The 24,110-nt window shown below is 44.8% G+C and overlaps 1 protein-coding gene across 2 annotated transcripts in view; it reads left to right on the top strand.

Moving 5' to 3' along the window:
- Positions 1-24,110, top strand: part of smad3 (SMAD family member 3) — an 82,679-nt gene that overhangs the window by 39,987 nt on the left and 18,582 nt on the right. Inside the window, exons 1-5 of one of the 2 annotated variants that reach the window (XM_033050041.1) lie at positions 1,549-1,553; positions 16,797-16,990; positions 19,400-19,534; positions 21,905-21,979; positions 22,803-22,856. In XM_033050041.1, coding sequence (XP_032905932.1) covers positions 16,906-16,990; positions 19,400-19,534; positions 21,905-21,979; positions 22,803-22,856 — 349 coding nt within the window. In that variant the 5' untranslated portion in view covers positions 1,549-1,553; positions 16,797-16,905. Of the gene's footprint in view, positions 1-1,548; positions 1,554-16,796; positions 16,991-19,399; positions 19,535-21,904; positions 21,980-22,802; positions 22,857-24,110 lie in introns of those variants that run through there. The other variant, XM_033050040.1, reaches the window with a different exon arrangement.

The raw sequence follows: 24,110 nt of genomic DNA, 5'->3' as shown, positions 1-24,110 counted from the left end.
TTGATGTCACTCCAGGGACCCATTTTCCAAGTCCCTGAGTCGAGGCCATTTATCACTTTTTTGCTTAATAAGGAACTGTAAGACAAAGTCCAGAGAAATCCGATAGTCTGAGGGTCTCCAATGAGGTTAGACAGTAGCTCAGGACTGCTCTCGACTTGTTGATAGCATGGTTCAGTTGCCTGAGAGTTCCAAAATACGTTACTACAGATAATGTTACGCTGGGAACAAGGAAGTAAATTTTTAGATGTGGTTCTGTGGACTTTTAGCTGAGAGGTTGCCCAGGTTCCATTTGCCGCCCCCATCTGCCGATACAAGAACCCATCGTATCACTTCACAGAACATTCTCCCTAGTCAGTTGAAGTTTGCGAAGTTTGTCACATTTGCAGAACCTTGCTGTGTATCTGCGCTTGCAATAATGTTGGCACAGTAGGGTTGGCTCTGAGGATCTTTGAGGTGTACAATGATCTCGAAGGTCACTATAGAAATTCAAACCTTTTAGACGCCCTTTGGGCCTGAGCTTGGACAGCTGGACTTGGCCAGACACGTTGATAAACCCTGCTCCATGAACACCTTTGTGGTTAATGAAATAAGTGTCCAGCAGGGCCACAGAAAGAAAGGAAGGTCCAGGTGAGAAGGAGAGCCAGGAGAGAAAAAAAGAAAGAAATTATTAGTTGCAAAATTTGTAATTTAGATAGATGTTCATTAATTTCTTGCTACTCTCTCTCTTCCCCCTATGAGTGTCCTCTCAGTGACGATTGCACTCCAGTCTGGGCACCTGTCCAAATATATCTCCATAGTTTAGACCGTTGAAACACCAGAGACTGTTGCACAGATAACTGTATTGTGCCAGTGCAAATCATATTTGCTGTCTAAGAACTAAGCATCAGCTACTGGGAAACCACAGGAGCACAGAGGACTATATCTGGAATCACAAAAACCCAATGGTGCCAAAGGAGTCCATTGTGTCCAGGAATTTATTTGCACCTTCCTGCCCCCTCAGTAACACGTTGTGGTGATTGGTTACCAGCTTTAGTCTGAAGCGTCGATGGCTTTGACCCTGGCTCTTTCTACTGATTTCTGCCATTCCAGGCACGTGGTTTGTTTTCATCCGGTGGTTGTAGAGATGTGGAAAACCAGATGTGAAGAGATTTAGGAGATTATCCCAGTGGTCTGCGGTAGGAACAAGATGCATGTGTTGCGGACAGATTTAAGGGAACTTATCAGTTGTAATTATCCCCGTGCAGGGAGCAGATATTTGGAGCCACCTCTATTCAGTGAGTCAGGATTGTGCCTGTGGGGAAAGAGTACATGCCTAAGTTTACTTTCCAACCAGGAGTAAGAGGAGGCCATTCAGCCCGTTGAGACTGTTCTGCTGTTCAGTGAAGCTAAGGCTGACTGAGTTCGCCCATCTTATCGCCAGGGCTCTCAGCACCTTGAATTAGACCACTACCCAAGCCAAGTCCAACAGGACATGACTACATGCGGTGCATTGGTTCTGATCACAGGTTTGGATCGGTCTATGCTGAGCAGGACAGGCTCGGTACCATACCCAGGTCGGGATGATTTAAGTCCTAGTCATACAGCATGGAAACAGGCCCTTTGGCCCATATCCCTCTAAGCCTGTCCCATTTGTGTGCCTGTCCAAATATCTTTGAAATGTTGTTATAGTGCCTTCCTCAACCAACTCCTATGGCAGCTCATTCCATATACCCCCCCGTCTAGTTTTATTACAAATCTCCTCTGCTCTTGAAACGACTTGCAACACAGGGAGGCCTCCCTGGAAGTGTGCTTGGTTTGGGTCAGATTCTATAAGGCGTGGTTCAGTTTTCGTTTGGTGTAGACCATGGCCAGAGCCCTTTGGGTTTTCTAATTTCAGGAGGGATATTCTTGCATTGGACTACTTATGGATTGGATTACATTGCACTACTCAAACCTCACGTCAAAAACCTTGGCGTGATATTTGACTCAGCACTGAAATTTGACAAACAAGTCAATGCCGTGGTAAAAGCTAGCTTTCAGCTTCGGGCGATAGCTAAAATAAAACAATTCCTCCACTTTGATGACCTCGAAAAGATCATCCACACATTTATCTCCTCCCGCCTAGATTACTGCAACTCTCTTTACACTGGCATCAGCCAATCTTCCCTGTCCCACCTGCAACTGGTCCAAAACGCCGCAGCGAGACTCCTGACGGGCACCCGAAAAAGGGACCACATCACCCCGATCCTGGCCTCTCTCCACTGGCTCCCTGTGCGGTTCCATATACATTTCAAGACCCTCCTCTATGTCTACAAAGCCCTCAATGGGCTTGCCCCCTCCTACATTAAAAGTCTTCTCGCCCACCACTCCACCTCCAGGTCCCTCAGATCGGCCGACTTGGGGTTGCTGAATATCCCGCGGTCTAGGCATAAGCTTAGGGGCGACTGCGCCTTTGCGGTTGCAGCTCCTAGACTGTGGAACAGCATCCCCCTTCCCATCAGAACTGCCCCCTCCATCGACTCCTTTAAGTCAAGACTAAAAACTTATCTATACTCCCAAGCCTTTCGTGACGTCCACTGAGCAAGGGCTATATGTATAGATGTATGTAGTTTGTTTGTTTATACTATTCTTATAACAAATGTAAAGCACCTTGGCCAACGAGAGTTGTTTTTTAAATGTGCTATATAAATAAATGTGACTTGACTTGACTTGGAGGCAATTCAGGGAGGAATCATTGGACTTCATGTGTGTATATATTTATATCATGGTATATGGACACATTTATCTGTTTTGTAGTAAATGCCTACTATTTTCTGTGTGCTTAAGCAAAGCAAGAATTTCATTGTCCTATACAGGGACACATGACAATAAACTCACTTGAACTTGAACTTGACTTTACTGAACTAGTTCCTGGGATGAAGGGGTTGCCTTCCTACAGTTGTAGGAAGAACCAAGATGTGGTATGATTGAGGATTTTATGGAAATGGTGCTGATTGCTCTTGGTGGAAATAATTGTATGGTATCGCATGAGCTGCAGCAATATCTAAATTGAACATTCAAGGACGTGAGGAAAATAACAAGCACGGCAGCACTGAAGTCTGCTTCTGATCTTGTGCACCTAACTTTATGCCTGCCGCAAGCTGTAGCCGGAGGCGGGGTATATTGTTCCCACAGTGGAGCTCATCCAGCCCTAAGGACTTTATGCTGTTGACTTGACGATTGGATTTACTGCCTCTGAATCAACTTGCTATCCCAGACAGCGTGTGGGTGTGCAGAGTAGTGGCTGGAAGATTATGTGCTGCCTGCCTTCACTTCCTGTGTATTTTTGTAAGTCACTGATTCTTCTTGTTGTGGCTGGTGGCTGCTGAGCGTGGGATCTGAAGGCAGAGTGAGGCTTGGCTGAAACCCCTCATTAGCTGTGTGTTGGTCAGCAGGGGACCCTGTCACCACTCCAACTCGTTCTTAACTGGGTAGGATCAAGATTATCTCTCCTCCAAAGCCAACCCCCGTAATCCAGGGAATGTAGCTCAATTTTGTACATGTGTAAAATTGATCTAGACACAAAATGCTGGAGTAACTCAGCGGGTGAAGCAGCATCCCTGGAGAGAAGTCGAGAGACCCGAAACGTGGCCCATTCCTTCTCTCCAGGGATGCTGCCTCACCCGCTGAGTTACTCTAGCATTTTGTGTCTACCTTCGATTTAAACCAGCATCTGCTGTTCTTTCTTTCACATGTTAAAAATTTGATCTGCTGGGCTTCACGACGAAGGCATTTTGACGGGGTCCTTCATGATCTCAGGACGTCTAGAGCTTCTTTACAACACGTGAGATTCTTTCTAAAGTGCAGTTGTTGTCGTAATATGGGAAACACAGCAGCCAGTTTTTAAGAAATATGCTTGTAAGGAAATTGATGGAATGATCATCACAATGATCTTATTGAATGGCGGTGCAGGCTCGAGGGGCTGAATGGCCTACTCCTGCACCTATTTTCTATGTTTCTATGATGCGGTGTTGCTTGTGTGCAGTTGGCTGTTGGTGTTGATTTATTATTGTCACCTGTACGAAAATACAGTGAAACCCCTTTTTGCATGCTATCTAGTCAAATCATGCTATAATCAAATCAAGGACAAATATAACAGAGCAAAGAGAGGAATAAACAGATTGCAAAATATAGTGTTGCAGGTACAGATAGAGTGTAGATGAAAGAAGGGACCAGGACAGCAACTACCCCCTTAGTACATGAGGGGTCCAATCAGTGGTCTGATAACAGCAGGGATGAAGCTGTTCCTAAATCTGGTGGTACATGCTTTCATTATTTGTGGAGAGAAGAAATGGGTGGCGTTAAGTTGTCTCGACCCGAAACGCCACCCGTTCCTTCTCTCCAGAGATGCTGCCTGTCCCGCTGTGTTACTCAAGTTCAAGTGAGTTTATTGTCATGTGTTCCTGATAGGACAATGAAATTCTTGCTTTGCTTCAGCACACAGAACATAGTAGGTATTTACTACAAAACAGATCAGTGTGTCCATATACCATAATATAAATATATTCACACATGAATAAATAAACTGATAAAGTGCAAATAACAGATAATGGGCTATTGATAATCAGAGTTTTGTCCGAGCCAGGTTTAATAGCCTGATGGCTGTGGGGAAGTAGCATTTTGTGTCTATCTTCGATTTAAACCAGCATCTGCAGTTCCTTCCTACACACGTCGTGTGTTTGTATCTTCTGCCCAATTGGAGAAGGGAGAAAAGGGAACGACCGAAGTATAAACTCCTTTGATTATGCTGGCGGCTTTCCCTCGGCAGCATGAAGTGCAGATGTGATCAATGAGGGGGGAGGCTGGATTACGTGATGGACTCCACAACACTCTGCGATTTCTTGGGGTCTTGGGCAGAGCAATTGATGTACCAAGCTGTGATGCATCTCTAGGATGCTTTCAATGGTGCATCTGTAGACGTTGGCAAGAGTTGTTGGAGACCTGTCGAATTTCCTTGAAGGGCCTGTCCCACTTTCACAACCTAATTCACGACCTATTTTACTCGTGGACATTTATCATCAGGCTAGAAAAAACGCCCCGACCTACTTGATGCCACGAGTACCTATGACTAGCATCACGGCCTGCTACGACCTACCTACGACTTCGTGACGACCATGCTGCAAGTATGAGTCAAGGGAAAACTCGACAGAGGTCGTGAATTAGGTCATGAAAGTGGGACAGGCCCTTTAGTGCTCTGACAAGAAGCAGCAATGGTGTGCTTTCTGGGCCATAGCATCAATATGGTTGGGCCAAGGCAGGTTATTGGTGATTTATTTGCCTAGGAGCTCCTCAGAGTATTGTGTTGACATCTTGTGCGCCTAATTGAGAGAGCCTCTGGTTGAATATCTTGCCAGAAAGGTGCTCTCTCTGATAATGCTGCACTCTGTTGGTACTGGTTCTTAGACTCTGTGGAAAAGGATTAGAAACTGCAAGCTTCTGATTCAGATGTAAGTGCAATCTACTGTTGAATGAACGATGCAGATTAATTTTGACCGGGGGGATAGTTTGATTACCCAGTAGGAATGCTGAGCGTGGAATCTGTAACTGTGAAAAGATATCCTCTGGGGCACTGTTGGTCAAAGTAGTCAGAGGGGCGACAGCGAGGGGTTCGGGAGCCCCCCAACCACTGGTGAACAACAGAGGAGGATGACTGAACTTTGGTGCCCTCCCTCACAGTGGGAAACTTTGATTGTGATGTCGATTGTGATTGTTAAAGACTATCGCATTCTGTGCTCTTTTTTATTCGTATGGCTGTATGGCGACCACACATTTCACTGTACCAATTGGTACATGTGACAAATAAATGTCTCTTGTCTCTTGTCTTGAAATTCAAGGATTTATTTCCTTTTTTTTCTGTAAATAGATTGCTTATAAACACATTGGGAGCGGAGAGTGAGGAGTTGTATGATGAAATTATCAGGAAACTATGCAGCTATAAATATAGATCCAAACATTCCAACTACCAAATAGAGTAGAGTTTTGACCAACATGTTTTATTTAGCCGAATGCTATAATTTTATCTCCGGATGCTACGATGTGTTCTGTTTGTTTTGATGACTCTTGCATCAGTCCTGTTAACTGGAGAAGCGCTTCCTGTGTTGGGGATGGCCTAACTAACGGGCGGCTCGCTTGCTTTGAAGTTCAGTTTTATGTCATTTCCTGCCGCCTCGGGGTGTGCTTCCTGTGACTGTAAGAAGTAACCAATAGCTATTGTGTTTGAACAGCGGGATTATTTTGTTGCCCGATGGGGGTGAAACAGCGGGAGGTGGGCAGCAGAGATTTCTCACTGAACTTGCTTGCAGTGTAGTGTCCTTGTGAAAGGAAGGAGTTGGTGGCTACATACACTTCCTGCAGTTGGTGGGTTTATATCCATAACATTATCAGGTTTTTAATAAGAAACAAAAATGTCTTGCTATAATCCAAAGCTAACTTTGGGAGTGATACCAGACTCCTCGCAAACAGTAGAAAGTAACAAGGAACTGCAGATGCTAGTTTATAAAAGAAGTCACAAAGTACTGGAGTAACTCAATGAGTCAGGTAGCATCTCTGGAAAACATGGATAGGTGACATTTTGGGTCGGGGCTGAAGAAGGGTCCCAACGCAAAAGTCACCTCTCCATGTTATTCAGAGATGCTGCTATAAGTTGCTCCAGCACTTTGTGTTGTCTTCTTTGCAAATTGTAATGGGGGTCATCATTTCTGAGTCAAGAGGGGAGATTGTTTAATATTCTTATGCACCAGGACTGAAACAACACAACAAATCAACTTCCTTCCAGTAGGTGGTTGGTGTGAGAGCTGAGGTTGGTAGATGATCTGAGTCAGGGTATCTCTAGATGTGGGATGGTAGGACAGACACCACCACTACCCAGTTGTGTAAGCTCTTTAGTTCGTGGGTTTGTGATGTGGCTTTGGTCAGTGTGTGGTCAGGATGAGATTTGTCATTGATGACGAGAAGCTGCTGGGGTTCCAGCCGAGGGTTGTGCCTGCCTCAATAGTGTGGTGTGTTGCTCAGTCAGTCCCTTCTAATTGGCAAGTTAGCATTGATTTTAAACATAGAAACATAGAAATTAGGTGCAGGAGTAAGCCATTCGGCCCTTCGAGCCTGCACCGCCATTCAATATGATCATGGCTGATCATCCAACTCAGTATCCCGTATTTTGTTGCATGTCCAAAGCTGTTTGGCACTGAGGACAATTAACAGCAGAGGGCATAGATGTAAAGTAATTGGTGGAAGGATTAGAAAATAGCCATGGAATTTTGTTTTCAACCAGTTTTTAGAAAAAGGGCTGATAGTCATACAGTGATACAGCTTGGAAACAGGCCCTTCAGCCCAACTTGCCCACACTGGCCAACATGTCCCAGCTACACTTGTCCCACCTGCCTGTGTTTGGTCCTATCAATGTACGTGTCTACCTGTTTCTTAAACATTGTGATAGTCCCAGCCTCGACAACCTCCTCTGGCAGCTTGTTCCATACACCCACCACCCTTTGTGTGAAAAAGTTACCCATCGGATTCCTATTAAATCTTTTTCCCTTCACTTTAAAACGTATGTCCTCTGGTCATCAATTCACTTACTCTGGGCAAGAGAATCTGTGCATCTACCCCATCTATTCCTCTCATGATTTTATACACCTCGATAAGATGTCCTAGAGTGGAAGACCTCATCTCTCCCTCAAAGGGTGGTGGATGCAGTCTTTGAATATTTTAAGCCAGTAGTAGATAGATTCTTGAGATGCAAAAAGGTGAAAAGATACCATGGGTAAACTGGAATTGGAGTTATAGTGCAGTCATGTGCCCATTAAATGGCAGCAGAGGCTCGAGGGGCCGAGAGGTCCACTCTGCTTTTAGTTCCTATGTGAGTTTGTGTTTACAATAGACTGGAATTGGAAGAGTGCAAATGATTTGGAGCATTGTAGGGGTGAGGATATTGGGAGATGGAGGGGGGTTTGTGGGCTGAGGATAATGAGAGATGGAGGGGAATGGTGGTATGTGGAGCGCAGGAGATTGGGCAGAGAGAGAACATTGGAGGGAATGCAAAGCAATGATGAGAATATTGAACTTCAGGTGTATTTAAACCAGAGCCAATGTAGGCCAGTGGACACGGGCTAACACAAGAATCAAAGTCAAGTCAAGAGAGTTTATTGTCATGTGTCCCAGATAGGACAATGAAATCCGTGCTTGCTGCAGCACAATAGAATATTGTAGGCATAAATACAGATCAGATCAGTGTGACCATATACCATAGAATATATATACACACACATAAATAAACAGATAAAGTGCAATAGGTTCATATAGTTCAGAGTTTGTTTGAAGTTGTGTTTAATAGTCTGATGACTGTGGGGAAGTAGCTGTTCCTGAACCTGGATGTTGCAGATTTCAGGCTCTTGTACCTTCTACCTGATGGCAGCGGAGAGATGAGTGTGTAGCCAGGATGGTGTGGGTCCTTGATGATGTTGGCAGCCTTTTTGAGGCAGCGACTGCGATAGATCCCCTCGATGGTAGGGAGGTCAGAGCCAATGATGGACTGGGCAGTGTTTACAACTTTTTGCAGCCTTTTCCGCTCCTGGACGCTCCGTTGCCCCGATATGAATCGCTTGCCGGCCACAATCAGAAAAAAAAATGGACTGACAAACTTCTTAAATACAGATACCCTTGCTAATTTGGGGCTTTTTACCCCCCTCATCTCAATAATACAGGACTAGCAGGATCAACACCCATTTCTACCTGACTCCAATCCAGTGCGGCACTTCCTCCGCAGACAGTAGAGCCTGACTATATCCCTGCTGCCTCCTGCAATTGCATTTCCTGCATCACATTTGGAGTGGAGAGTGGCCACTAAAGTGGAGGAGACTGTCGTCTACACCAGTGATGTTGTCTCCCGGAAAGACGTGGAAGGAAAACTAGGAAAAGAGTTTGTTCCTTTTGCAGAGCGTTAGAAGATGATAAGTTCAAAGCAGTTTTATTTTTAATAAGCAGCGAACTCTGGTCCTTGCTGCTCCTGTTTGAAGTATTTAGATGGATAAGATCTTCTGTGTGTGTGTATGTGTGTGTGTTTATTTTCCCCAACTCTTTTAACGTCTAAATTAAGCCCTGGCTTTTTAAACATGTTAAAAATAGTGCTATTGAACAGTTAACGGCTGATTGCAGTGCTGACTGGTTTAATGATTGGCCAAACTGTTGCCACAGCCTTTTGAAGGTGGTGTTACTTGTGTCTGGTGCAGTGCCTGTTGTGGGTTAGAGGGGTTAGATTCCAGCAGCACGCTCTCCCTCGCACTGACGTGCCCCCTGATCAGACCCCCTCTGCTCCCGCTCCACTGCTGATGCCGAGTGCCACCTGTTCCTCCACCTCCTGACTCGAGTTATTTGGCTCAATCCCCTCCCCCAGCCCCATAACCCACTGTACCCCAGTGTGGAATTAAACTTTTATTTAAAAAAAGCAATTGGCTAGCATTACGGCAATTTCTTTTCCACTGGTTTTTCGCCTCTTGAGAGGGTCCCGTGAGTACAGTAAGCTTTTGGCGGAAGAAAATTTAATATATTCAGAGGTCTTGCATGTCTGCCACTTTAATAGCAGCACGAACCCGAGTTATGTCAACAAAATAAAACTGCATTAAAATAGTGGAGAAGGTTGTCCTGCAGCGCATTGTGCTCCTTGACTGATGTATCTAGTCTTGCATGTTTCTGAAATAAAACACGACAGCAGCCTTTGAGCCATCTGGCTCATGCCGTTGCTCGTGGACCAGTGTGATTTAAGTTAATCATAGAAGGGTTAAAGGAGACATGAGGGAAAAAGAGTGCTTGAAACTTGCAGTGAAAGGCTGGTGAGAAAACATTCATTCCAAGTAGAAAAGTGGCTGGATGAGAAGTTGAAAAGCTATAATTTACCACGCTGTTCCTTCTGCCCCCCTTTATCTAACTTTCCCTTTTGACATTTGGGTGGCGCAGCAGTACAGTTGCTGCCTTACAGTTCCAGAGACCCAGGTTTGATCCTGACTAGGGGTGCAGTCTGTACGTAATTTGTACGTTCTCTCTGTGACCACGTGGGTTTTCTCTGGGTACTCCGGTTTTCTCCCACACTCCAAAGATGCACAGATTTGTAGGTTAACTGGCTTCTGTAAATTGTCCCTAGTGTGTAGTACTAGTATATGGGATGATTGCTGGTTGATGCAGACTCGGTGGGCCAAAGGGCCTGTTTCAGCGCTGTATGTCTAAAGTTTAAATACCTGTATGTTGTGTGCACCACAACTACGCTTAAGGGCCTGTCCCACTTTCACCACCTAATTCACAACCTTTTTTACTCGTGGACATTTTTCATCATGTTGAAAAAAGGCCCCGACCTACTTGATGCTACGAGTACCTACGACTAGCATCACAACTTGCTACGACCTACCTACGACCTCCATCGACTTACCTACGACCTACCTACGACTTCGTGACGGCCATGCTGCGAGTATGAGTCAAGGGCAAACTCGGCAGAGGTTGTGAATTAGGTCGTGAAAGTGGGACAGGCCCTTTAATCATCAGTTTGGATTTTGCATTTATTTTTCCAAGTTTTCTATTAATAATTGCAATTTTTGTGGCGATGGAGTCTATATTTGATGAAAGTGAACTTTACAATAACTGATCATATTCTTTGATAATTGATAAACATTGTTTGCTGTGGCAGGAAGTTTATGCATGCCATCTCATTGTAAATTATGGATCTTTTAGGATCCCAGAAACAACTTTTTTTTTCCCTCTCCCCACCTTTGTAAAGTAAAATGGAGACTAATTTACCCATCAGCTGTAGTGGTTGAGAAATGGCTCTATACAGGGCATGAGAGTTCAGCAGGCATTCTGCCTGGTCACTAAATCCTTTATCTATTCCTGTGCATAAATGGTAAGGTGGCCCTCTATTCCATAATGTAGACCTGTTTCACTTTTCTCCTTGGCGATCCCAATTTTAATGAGAATTCTATGTGCATCAGATCAGTAGTGAACAATGTGGAGCAGTGTTTTAAGCTTTGTGGAGAGTGCTGTCAGCCCTTCCAGAGTCCTGCTTTGGAGACCTGAAGATATCTAATCCAGGTTGGTACCCCAGTGACAATACTGAGGAAGCACTGCGCTGATGCTTCCCCCAGTGCATTCAAGGCTATAAAGCCGTAAGTTTGGCCTAAGTTCATGAAAAAGATTATAAAAGAGCACGGCCTTTAAAAAGTTAGCAGTTGGATCAAAGATTTTCCATAGTTGTTAATGTGTCTCTGATTTCAGAGTGCCTGCTATATTATCCACCGTGTCAAATTATTTGGGGGACTTAAAAAGTGCATGTTGTCAATCTTTGCAGCTGTTTTTGTCTGCAATAACATTGAATAAATGCTGGAGATGCCTGGAGCCTCCGTTTTAATGAGCTTGCATCATGTTGCATGTGTGGCCGTTAATTTTATTTGTGCGTTTTGACCAGTAGCAACAGCAACGGATCAGTTACCAATTTCCTTTTTCCTCTTTTAAAGCTGTTTATAAGAATTCTAGCTAAGCACATCCGCTGTAAAACTCCTTGAAGCAGCCTCCTTGACAATGGGTCTCACAGAGGCGCTGCAGGTACAGTTACTGCCGCACAGTGCCAGGGACCGGGTTTGATCCTGACCCCGGTTGCTGACTGCACGGTGTTTGTACATTCTCCCTGGGACCGTGTGGGTTTCCTCTGGGTGCTCTGGTTTCCTCCCACATCCCAAAAATCATGTGGGTTTATGGGTTGATTATCTTCTGTAATACCCAGCACACTGATGCAATCATAAAGAAAGCACATCAGCGCCTCTGCTTCCTGAGAAGATTACGGAGAGTCGGTTTGTCAAGGAGGACTCTCTCGAACTTCTACAGGTGCACAGTAGAGAGCATGCTGACCGGTTGCGTCGTGGCCTGGTACAGCAACCTGAGCGTCCGAGAACAGAAAAGGCTGCAAAAAGTCGTAAACATCATCGGTTCTGACCTCCCTACCATCGAGGGGATCTATCGCAGTCGCTGCCTCAAAAAGGCTGCCAGCATCATCAAGGACCCACACCATCCTGGCCACACACTCATCTCTCCGCTGCCATCGGGTAGAAGTGACAGGAGCCTGAAATCTGCAACATCCAGATTCAGGAACAGCTTCTTCCCCACAGCCATCAGGCTATTAAACACAACTTCAAACAAACAATGAACTATAACAGCCTATTGCACGTTATCTGTTTACTGGTGTGTGTATATATATATATTCTATGATATATGGTCACACTGATCTGACCTGTATTTATGACTACAATATCCTGTCGTGCTGCAGCAAATGCAAGAATTTCATTGTGCTATCTGGGACACATGACAATATTCTCTCTTGACTTGACTCTTGTAATATTGCCCTTGGTGTGTAGGGAGTGGATAGAAAGTAAGATAACATAGCCCTAGTGTGCACTGGTGATCGATGGTTATGGTGGACTTGGTGCGCCGAAGGGCCTGTTTCCATGCTGCATATCCAAAATGTAAATACAACCAATTGGGTCGGTTCGTACTGTTTCTATATGTGTGCGCGTGCATTGTGTCTGCGTGTGGCACTCTATTCAGTGTCATCTTCAGGGCAACGTTAAAATGAGGAACTATCTTTGCACCAACCATTAACAGACCTCCATTTGTTTACAGGAAGAGATACTATTTTAACCCATACCCCTGCTAAACTAGTTCCTGTGCACATGATTCACCAACATCGACTTTGGGCAGGTTTCAGCTGTTAGCCAAGGGCATGTGTGTGTGTTAAGTTGAACCACCTGGTGGAAGGTTCAGCAAGTTTTTGTCTGGCTGTCGAGAGAAGATGAAAGAGGCTGTGGGACTCTCCCATGAGGCTCAATGGGGCAATTCTAGTTCCCTGGAATGGATTGTTGCTTCTCAGCCAAGTCCAGGGTCAGCTGCCAGGATTCAAGTGGCTCACAGAGTAATGGGATTGGGGTACATTTTCACAAGACGGGTTCAGAAGAACTATCCCCAGCATTTCTACCAGTCAACCAGACGAAACAGTAGGCTTTTATTTAAAGATCAGCCATTGGCACTGCAGATTATGTTTGTGAAAGCTGTGGACTGCCCGGTCCAAAAACCAGACCGACCCAAAAGCGGATGGGCGGTGACTCAAGGTCTGAATGGTTGGCACGAGCCACGTGTAGGTATTGGATTCACACAGACTCCTGCAACAGACAAACATGCTGGTAACATGGAGAATAAAAACAAGCCGACTCTTTACAAGGTCAAATTCTGCAGTAGTTTGTAAGGTCCCATGTCAGCATTCAGCCCTGTAAACCTGCAAGTAAACTGCAGTGTGGGCTCCAGTAAAGCACAAAGTAGCACAAATATTTATCTTTTCTCTCATTTCTCATTTCTCTCTTTTTCTCCATTTTTCTCACCATTTTTCTTCTCTCCTTTTCTCTTTCCCTCACCTCTCTCTTTCCCTCACCTCTTTCCCTCAAATCTCTCGTTCTCTCCCTCATTCTCTCTCCCTTGTTCGTTCTCTCTCTCTCTCCCTCTCTCTCTCTCGTTCTCTCTCATTCTCCCTCGCTCATTCTCCCTCTCTCCCTCTCTCGTTCTCCCTCTCTTGTTCTCCCCCTCTCGTTCTCTCCCTCTCTCATTCTCCCTCTCTCTCTCCTTTTTTCACTTGCACACTCTTTTCATCCCATGCCACCAATGATTTTTGTCTGCTCATTGGTTTGCTGTCCTTTCAGTTTTGAAATCATTCCTCATTACTTCCTTTCACATCCAATGTCCATTCTCTTTTGTGCTTCCTGCGGCACCCTGACTAATCCTAGTGCCAGTTATTTGGAGTGGGTGAGGGGCTCGCAGGTGGGGATGTTTGTCTGGAAGAAGACTGAATGGCTGTTTAGGAGCCAGATTCTTCAACACTGTGACAAAGGAGGGGTGCAAGGTCTCTGCAGACCCAAGGTATTCAATGGAGCCTGACAGGAACCAAAGATGGGTCAGCTTCAGATTTTCAACCCTTGGACGCAGGATGTTTTGGGGCAGCCCAGCTCTCCATAAATTAATGCATCACTTTAACATGTAATAGTCAAATTATTAGTGGCTGTGGCCTTACAGTTCTGGGTTGAGTGGATATTGAGCAAGCCTGGGATTCTGGGCATCTACAAATTATTTGCCAAGGTTATTAGGTGAAGGTTGCTCTGCTCACGACCTTGGTACAACATTCGTACACATTGTTAAGAGTGGCTGATATAAGGTAGGATGATCGCTGGATTGCAAGGGGACGTTTGCAACAATATCATAAAGATGAGGCCTAGATTTGATGATAGAATAAAGAAGCTATTGGTTTCACTTTTACTTAAAAAAAAAAAAAAATTGATTATAACTGATAAAAAGTTTTGAACTCTGGCCCAAATCTTCTAGACTTTGGGAATATCCAAGGGCATGACTGAGCCTTTTAATTCCACAGCAATGTTGATAAACTTCTTGACTGTCATCATGACCTGTATTAGCATGCCTGGTGGTGTATCAAAACAGTGACTCCTTTCTCTCTCATTCTTTGAGAATGAATGCTGCTTTCTGCCATCCCTCTTGGTGCAATGAGATGGCTCAGTTTCTCACGGTTTGTAGAAACACCAATCTCGGAGAGCAGCGGGGGGGAGATTCACCCAGTGGGCACGCTGCATAAGGGAGAGAGCAGTGGCTACAACTTGCCCAGGGGAGATACGTTTCTGTGTCATTATTACATTCTTGTCATGATATCTTGCTGGACTTGCCTTTTGATGAGTCGCCAGTTCTGTGATGTGGGGAACATTCCAACCCTTTTGTAATATCGCAAGCTCCCTTTAAAAAGCAACGTGATCATTCATTCTGTATTGTTTTGGTTAAACAATTAAATATTGGTCAGGAGAACTCTGCTCATTGTTGAAATGTTGCCATGGGATTGTTGTCCCATCCTGGGAGAATAAAGGGATCCTGAGCTGAGCTTTTCCTCCAAAAGGGGCGCAGCTGGTAGAGCCTTGCACAGCGGCAACATTTACACTCCTGGAATCGTCCACCTAAGCGGTGGATGTTCATTCAATGTTGAGATGGATAGATGTTGTGACTCTAGAGAAACCAATAGATTGGGGATCAAGTGGGCAATTATTGATTGAAGTATAATATCAACCATGAGGGTACAGGATGGATGGCACACAGCGGTAGAGTTGCTGCCGTACAGTGCCAGAGACCCGGGTTCAATCCTGACCTCGGGTGCTGTCTGTGTGGAGTATATACGTTCTTCCTGTGACTACGTGGGTTCCCTCTGTGTACTCCACTATCTCCCACTTCCCAAAGACTTATGGATACGTGGGGTTTATTGGCCTCTGAAAATTGCCCCTAGTGTGTAGGGAGCGGATGTGAAAGTGGGTTAGCTAGTGTGAACAGGTGATCAAAGTTTGCCATGGACTCGGTGAACCAAAGGGCCTGTTTCCATACTGTTTCTCTCAACTAAAAGATGGAATCTTTGCTGGAGCAGCATTGGGAGACGGGCAGAGACTTTGTGCCTGGTGTCTTCTGGAGAGGGAATTGAACACAGCCTTCTGATTCAGAGCTGAAAGTGCACTGTAGTGAGGTCCAGCCAAGCATCAGTTAAAGGTGGCCTTACTCTGCACAGACCAGGGATCGAGCATCTGACCGACTGGGTCTGAATGTAATGTAACTGGTCCGAGCCCTTGAGATGTGCTCAGCATATGTATTTGTTTGTAGCCCTGTTACTAAGGAGCAAAACACTGGTTGTCTCATATGTGAATGAAACTTGTTGTGACACAGTAACTTGCATGTAGCCCACGTAAACATTCCAATTGAACCTTGGCTGCGTTCCTGGATTTGGCAATCTGATTAAATATTGTGCGGTTACAGCAGGAATAATATTTCTTCTAAGCTTCAGCGCTCCTCACTTGAATGTCATTCCCCTCTCTCTCTCTCGCTGGGACCTCTATTTCTTCCACTCCCTGATCAACTTTCTTCAGAGCATTTCCAATAATGCTTAACTACCTCGCCCAAAGACGTGTCCGGCATTTATTTCACGGGGACTTCTGATATCCGCGGCTCTGTAGATGGGGTGTGTATGAACCTGCCCGTTGATTGGGAAATCCTCAATTGTCTCCTGGGCAGGAGTGATATCTACAGAAATTATCTCCACCTGCAAACCCAACAAACAACATGACCTTGCAAAGTCATGCCCACATCCTAACTCTCTTATCAACTTGCATTTAAAAAAAGGGGGTTGGAGTATCTCAGCTGGTCAAGCAGCATCTCTGGGGTGTCTGGAGGTGACATTCCCAACTCGAAATGTCACCTGTTCATTTCCTCCACAAATGCTGCCTGACCCGCTGAGTTAATCCAGCACTTTGTGCTTTATTCAAGGTTCAGCATCTGCAGTTCCTTGTGTCTTTTGTTCGACTTGTGCCGTTATCAAAATTCTGAAGCTTGCGTGGAAATCCCAATATGGCCTTGCACCCACCTCATTCACTCATGATTTTCCCCCAATTAAGCCATGGTTTTAATCTTTGGTGGGCATTTGTTCATGTGTCCTGGAACCCACCCAGCCAAGATGGTCCCCTCATTTGAATGAAAACGGGTTTCCCAGATAAAAAGTGCATTGGAAATCTTCTGAGAGCATTCCACGGTTTCTTATTGATGTTTCTTTACAACAAAATTAATTATTGGTGCTGCCTCACCGTTGCAATTGAAATGTTCATCACATATCGATTGCGAGCTTACTGTTGATGCTGCTCTAGTTCTGATGGAGTGTCGTTGCCCCTTAGGTCTCTTGATGGAAGGCTTCAGGTATCCCATCGGAAAGGCCTGCCCCACGTCATCTACTGTCGCCTGTGGCGCTGGCCGGACCTTCACAGCCACCACGAGCTTCGAGCCATGGAAATGTGTGAGTTTGCCTTTCACATGAAGAAGGACGAGGTCTGTGTGAACCCTTACCACTACCAAAGGGTGGAGACCCCAGGTAAGAGCACCAACTAGAGAAGAACGCAGATGTGCACAAGATGGGTGGGATGGGATGTCACGTAATATGTATTACATGAGGGTCTCTATTATTGGCACTCATCAACTTGCTGAGACGTAGATCATTCAGTGAAGGCAAACTTTATTGGCGACAGTCATTCAAGAGTACAAATGCTAATACAAGATACAATCCCAAGTTTGCAGCTATCCACCAGCCTTAAGCAACACTCTCCCTCGTATTAACCATATGCAACATAACCAGGATCCAAGTGAAGGGGAAAAGATTTAATAGGAATCTGAGGGGTAACGTTTTCACACAAAGGGTGGTGGGTGTATGGAACAAGCTGCCAGAGGAGGTAGATGAGGCAGGGACCATCCCATCAAGGTACATGGATATACACAAAATTGCTGGGGAAACTCAGCAGGTGCAGCAGCATCTATGGAGCGAAGGAAATAGGCGACGTTTCGGGCCGAAACCCTTCTTCAGACGGCTTTTATCTGTCTGAAGAAGGGTTTCGGCCCGAAACGTCGCCTATTTCCTTCGCTCCATAGATGCTGCTGCACCCGCTGAGTTTCCCCAGCAATTTTGTGTACCTTCGATATTCCAGCATCTGCAGTTCCCTTTTGAACAAGGTACATGGATATGACAGGTTTGGAGGGATATGGATCAAACGTGCACAGGTGGGACTAGTGTAGCTGGGACATGTTGGCCACTGTGGGTAAGTTGGAGCAAAGGGCCTGTTTCCACAATGTATCACTCTATGACGCTAAGAACTGAAGGTCTGTTTTCCACATGAGCCTGCATGGATTTAACAGTGGTGCCCAGTCACTGCTCTTGAGAGCTGCCTGGGCCCCGGATTCAATCCATTAGAGGGAGTAGGAAGAAACTTCAATGATAATCCTTAAGAACATCCTTAATATACCCAGATTGGTTCACACAGCAAAATTCCTCCACCCTGGCCACTGTTACTGGAAGGTTCTTGGCCATTTGGGTGATACCCTTACCAAATGGTTGCTTGCATTAGACCTGTGAACAGTTGATGAGAATTGATGGGGCATCTTTGCTGAAACTCATCCCTGCCATGTTGACATTGTCATGGGAACCAGTCTCTGAGGACAATCACAAATTTCCTCCTCCCAATTGCTGTGTCCACTCGTAAATACTTCCTGAAATCGCTTCATGCTGCTGATCTGAGATTCAGGTTTATTCTGGCCATGCACAAATGCGTGCGGTTTATGGAGGTCTTTGTCCCAGCACCCGAAGCTTGTGTTTGAGGTGGAGAAGAAGCCCTTGCCGCTCGAGTCAGGCGTGTGACGGGGACAAGTCACCTTTTTCCCCTTACTACTGCTCAGACTGAGCTACTGAGCAGGAAATAAATAAATGGGGATGATGCTGGAAATGCTCTGCGGGGCAGACAGCATCTATGGGGGAGAAAAGCGACTGGTGTTTCAGGTCTATGGCCCTTCATCAGAACTGGGAAAAGTGAGAAAGGAACTAAGTTCCACATGAAACCTTTTCCTGAGGGTCAGAGGGTTGAAACATTCACTCAATTCTCCCTCCACAGACGCAGACTAACCTGCTGAATGTAGGTAACTACATCCACCCCCTTCCCCAGCATTACGATTGTTTGGGTTACTGAAATCCCCCATGCATAATTCATAAATCATGACCCACAAATTTTAAGATAATGGAATAAAACTCGCTCTCGTGCAACTTGCTTGTTAAAACACAAATAAAGATATAAATACAAAATGTATTTATTTTACCGATGCATGCGCTGATGATGCAGATTCACGTTATGGAAAAATGCAATACGAACTGTTTTCCAGCGATGGAACCTCCTGTGATGTGGAGTTTGCTTGTGTTTAATGCTGACTTCCTGCTTTCTTGTCTTTCAAGAAGAGATATTGAATTTGGGTAGGGGTTCCCTTGTGCCTCCCAAATCTCCCGTTATGTTCAAGTGCGGTAATTTGTGACACAGTGCACAGGGGGGGTCTGTCCACAGCAGAGTCCCACAGCAGTGAAATGAGTGACTGTTCATTTGTTTAGTTGGTGTGGACGGCAGGCAAGCTCCCTGCTGGCTGTTCAGTAGTGACGTGGAATCTTAATCAGCCCTGTGAACAGAGTGTCAAAGACCCTGGTTTAATTCTTCTGCCAGTGGACAATATTTTTAATCAATGCAGCCCTAGTATAGTCAACGTTATTGAAATTCCAGCAAGGAGCCCAAAACCAAAATGTTGTGACTCGGGTGAGACTGCCACCCGCTTGCCAAAGTGGCATCCAGTGGGTATTGGAAGATTCAGGTCGGAAAAAGAAGCTTTAAATAGAGAGCTGTTCCATTGGCCTTAAATGAAAATAATCTCAAGTCCTTTCTATTCGTTGTGTGTGTGTGTGTGTTTTGTTTTACAGTTTTACCTCCTGTTCTCGTGCCAAGACACACAGATATGCCTGCTGAATTACCACCCCTGGAAGACTACACACATTCCATCCCAGAGAACACAAACTTCCCAGCGGGCATCGAACCACAGTGCAACTACACACCAGGTACCAAACTACATTCCGGGACATCACTTTTTCTGCTATTTGCAGTGCCGGAGATGAAAATAATTTCACTGGAAAAAGGAGAAAAAAAACCTGCGAAATGTATATAAATAGAGTAGAGCAACTGACGTTACATTCCAAAAGAGTTTGAAAGAAGCTCACTGTGTTGGTTATCAGATTTTAACACACGAGAACCGCTGTGTACTCACGCAATAAGCCTGATGTAAGACTGCAATTTGTAAAGCCCTTTATCAAGTTTCCATCTCTTGGTTTCAAAAGTCGGTGAATGATCACAGTTGTGGGGCCATTTGACTTTTCGTCACTCGAGTTGGTTGCAGCCGAAATGCATCAACTTCGACCAATGTTTCCTCTCTGATACTTCATTGGTGTGGATCAAAGTGCAGATTATATTCAATTAAGAAAATGTAGAATTACAGAAACTGGATGCAGTCATTGTAACCATAGATATCCAGTTCTTAAAATACCTGCTGGTGTAAATCTTTTCATTAAAAATTAAGGTGCCATCCTTAGCTATCCCTGTGTGTTTGATTCCAATCCTAGGGTATGTGATTCTTAACTTAAATGACCCAGCAAGCCAATCAGTTTCGAATGGATAACGTAGAAACCAGGAACTGCATTTGTTGATTTACAAAACAAGTTGGAGTAATTCAGTGGGTCATGCAACGTCCCTGGAAGAAGTGTCCTGACCTGAAGCATCACCTATCCATGATCTCCAGGGATGCTGCCTGACCTGCTGAGTTTCTCCAGTACTTTGTGTTCTTTTTAGGATGGATAACAGATCGTTGTAGAGTTATGTTGCAAGGATAAAGGTCCATAGGCCCAACTCATCCATAATGACCAAGATCTCCCTTCTAAGCTAGTCCCATTTACCCGTGTTTGGCCCATATCCCGCTAAACCTTTCCTATCCATGCACTTGTCCAGTGTCTTTTAAATACTGTTATAGTTACTGCTTCATGTCCTCTGGCAGCACATTCCATATACCCACCACATTCTGAGTAGAAATGGTTGCCCTCCAGGTTTATATCTTGTTGGTCAATCGGTGGAGTGAGTGGTTGTGGATAGTGGTGGCCATCAAGTGAGCTGCTCTGTCAGTGTGCTGAGCTCCTTGAGTGTCATTGAAGCTACACCCATCGAGACAAGTGGAGAGTGTTTCATCAGTCTCCTGATGAGCCTTGTAGGTGGTGGACAGACTTTATGGACATAGGAAGTGAGTTACTCCATAGGATTCCTGCTCTTATAGCCACGTCGTGTATATTGGTACTCTAGTTTATCATCAATGGTAACCCTCAGAATATTGATGGTGGGGATTTATTGATGGTAATGTCATTTATTGTCAGGGGGGGGGGGGGGTAGCTGGATTTTCTCTTGTTGGATAGTCATTGCCTGCACTTGTGTGTTGTGACTATTACTTGCTATCTATCAGCCGAGGCGTGGATATTGTCCAGGTCTTGCTACATTTAGTTAGAACATGTTTCATTATCTGAGGTGTCGTCAATGTTGTTGAACATTGTGCAATTGACAGCGAATATCCCTACTTGTGATCTTGCGATTGAAGGCAGTCACTAATAAAGTAGCTGAAGAAGGTTGGGTTTAGAGTACTACATACTACCTCTTCCTGCAAAGATGACCTGTGGCTGATGATTGGCCTTCAACCACCACCACAACCTTGCTTTGTGCTGGGTATGATTCCAATCAGCAGAAGGATTCCCTCCTGTGGCCAATGATGCCAGTTTAGCCAGAGTTCCTTGATGCCATACTCGATAAATTGCAGCCTTGATGTCAAGCACCCCCACTTCATCTCTGGAATTCAGTTATTTGCCTCAAAAATGTTTCGTGACGCAGCTGGTAAAGCTGCCATCTCAGCGCCTGAGATTCAGGTTCAATCTCGATTCTCGGGTGCTGTCAGCGCAGAGTTTGCACGTTCTCCCTGTGACTGCCCAGGTTTACTCCGGGGGCTCCAGTTTCCTCCCACATCCCAAAGACGTGCGGTAGTGTACGTCAAATGGCCTCCGTAAAATGCTCCCAGCGTATTAGGAGTGGATGAGAAAGTGGGATAACAAAGAACTAGTATGAACGGGTGGGCCTCAAGCCCATTCCCATGCTGTGTCTCTAAACTAAACCAAAGTAATGTTGGCACAGGACCAATTGTTGAAAGCAATTGGTAAATAATAACAAGACATTCAGGGGGGCATGGTCCAACTTTAGAAAACAAGATCAAACGTAACAAGATCTCTACCTTTTTTACCCTTCACTCTGGAGCCTGCAAATGAAACCTCCAAACTGATGCAACATCTAACCTCATCAGAACATGAACAGTGGTTTAATAATGATATCCTTTTTCTTCTCCCTAGAAACTCCCCCGCCAGGTTACATAAGTGAAGATGGAGAAACCAGTGACCATCAGATGAACCACAGCATGGACACAGGTAAGGGCTGTGCAAACATCGTAGAGCAATTTCAGGAGAAAACGGTTAGTCTGTCCCTGAACACCTTGAGCCATGTTTAAGGATGAACGTCTTCCAAGCAGTGCTATTGCAGGCATGATCCATAAATTCTTGCTGAATTGGAGAAGCGGAGAATGTTAGTGTGGCGAGGGACAATGATGTCCCTTGCACAGACACAGGTGAAGGGTCACTATTTCCCATCATGCTGTCTTGTCGTATGATGATCCCAAGTGGCAATTTTTACATCTCCATTTTTTCCCCTTCGTCTTTGGAATAAAATGGGGGTAACATCACATGACCCGTGCCTTCAACCATTCTTCTTTGCAGTCTCACCATTGCTTGACATATCCAACCAATCAATGGCATACTCACTTCAATTAAGTTATCAGCCTGTATTTCCTATTCCTCATAATTACACAAATAATAATGAAAATCTCGTATGAGAAATAGGAAACACGGGTTGATACTTGAATTGAAATATTCTGTTAAACCTCTCCTGATTTATTTTCCTGGATTTTGTCACCAGCTATTTTCCTGGATTTTGTCACCAGCAGTGTCATGTAAATTATTGTTTAATTTTTGCATTCTCCAGGGGAATTATGGAGATTCTTGGACTCAGAAGTTTGGATATTGCACTATTTGGTTCTGTCTGATTATTGCCATTTTAGAATTAACAGTAGAGATACGTAAAATGTTAATCATTAAGTACAGACACCACTGCAGATATACCTTTCTTCTGTTGATATGAAATATGTTGTGAATTGTTCCTGGACCTTTACATTGTTGCTTTTCTGACTCTGTTTAGGGTCTGCGGCTGACCTGTCACCAAACCCCTTATCACCAACACACAGCAACTTGGGTGAGTCCACAGAACCACAAATGCAATGATTGCAGATTGGCATTTACCTTGTTGTATGTTTAGAGTTTATAGATATAGTGCGTTATGGAATCTCCCTTAGCTTGGGGGAAATAGGAAGGCTCTGTTACTTAATTCATTTAGAGCTGAGATGGGTAGATTTTTAGACTGAGGGAACCAGGGGATCTGGACAAAGTGCACAACCAACTATGGTCTTATTGAGTGGGAAATAGTGGCCTTTCAGCTTTTGTTTTCTAATTCCATATTCTGAGCAACTATGTTGTTCAAAAGGGAACTGCAGATGCTGGAATATAGAAGGTACACACAATTGCTGGGGAAACTCAGCGGGTGCAACAGCATCTATGGAGCGAAGGAAATAGTCTGAAGAGTCTGAAGAAGGGTTTCGGCCCGAAACGTCGCCTATTTCCTTCGCTCCATAGATGCTGTTGCACCCGCTGAGTTTCCCCAGCAAATACCTTCTGAGCAACTATGGCAGGTACAGGCCACATTTAATGCAGTAGTTACTTCAGGACAGGGATGAAGATAAATGGAAGCACCCCAACCTGAAGTCATCTATCCCGCAGTGCAAATGTACCCAAATAGGAAAATGCCTTTGCTGAACTACCAGGTTATTTTTGGGTTACACTGAGAATCGGGAAATTCAAATTGGAAAATAAATCTGTTTGTCTCTCTTTCATCCACCCTTTCGCCTCATTTTCTCTTTTTTCTCTCTTTTCTGGTGCCTTTTTTACACTATAAATCATTGCTTTCCTTGTAAGTAGCTTGTTTACCAGAGGTTGGAGATGGCTGGCACCGGTTGACATTTTGCTGAGCAGGTCGGGGAGTAGCCCATGTAATATTGAGAGCTGCCGTTTTTCAAGTGATCAGATTTGAGTGAGCACCGCTGGTGATGGAAGTTCACCCCCAGGTCACAAAGTTTACATTGGCAGTCGGCCCATGGTTTAGCTTTGTTTGCCTGACTCAGTGCTACTGGAGCACACTGTCCCACAGTGAACAAGAGACTGTTGTTTAACATTCCAGCAACAGTGGCTGGTCGGGCAGACGTGGGCAGCTCTGTACAGCGACAACAGCTGCTGGGCAGGGCTCAAAGACTGTGAACTGTGGCTTCCAGGAGATGCATACACTCGGTCTACTTAAATGGACACTTTAGTTAAAGGTGCACATTCGTCAGAGCAACTAAACTAAAACATCCCATTGGTGGACTTCAAAAATTGAGGTTTGAAGGGGAAAGAAAAG

This window comes from Amblyraja radiata, chromosome 34, assembly GCF_010909765.2.
Source record: "Amblyraja radiata isolate CabotCenter1 chromosome 34, sAmbRad1.1.pri, whole genome shotgun sequence".
Classification (NCBI taxonomy): Eukaryota; Metazoa; Chordata; class Chondrichthyes; order Rajiformes; family Rajidae; genus Amblyraja; species Amblyraja radiata.
The sequence above is the reverse complement of the archived record's forward strand: the minus strand, read 5'-3'. Positions and strand labels throughout refer to the sequence as shown.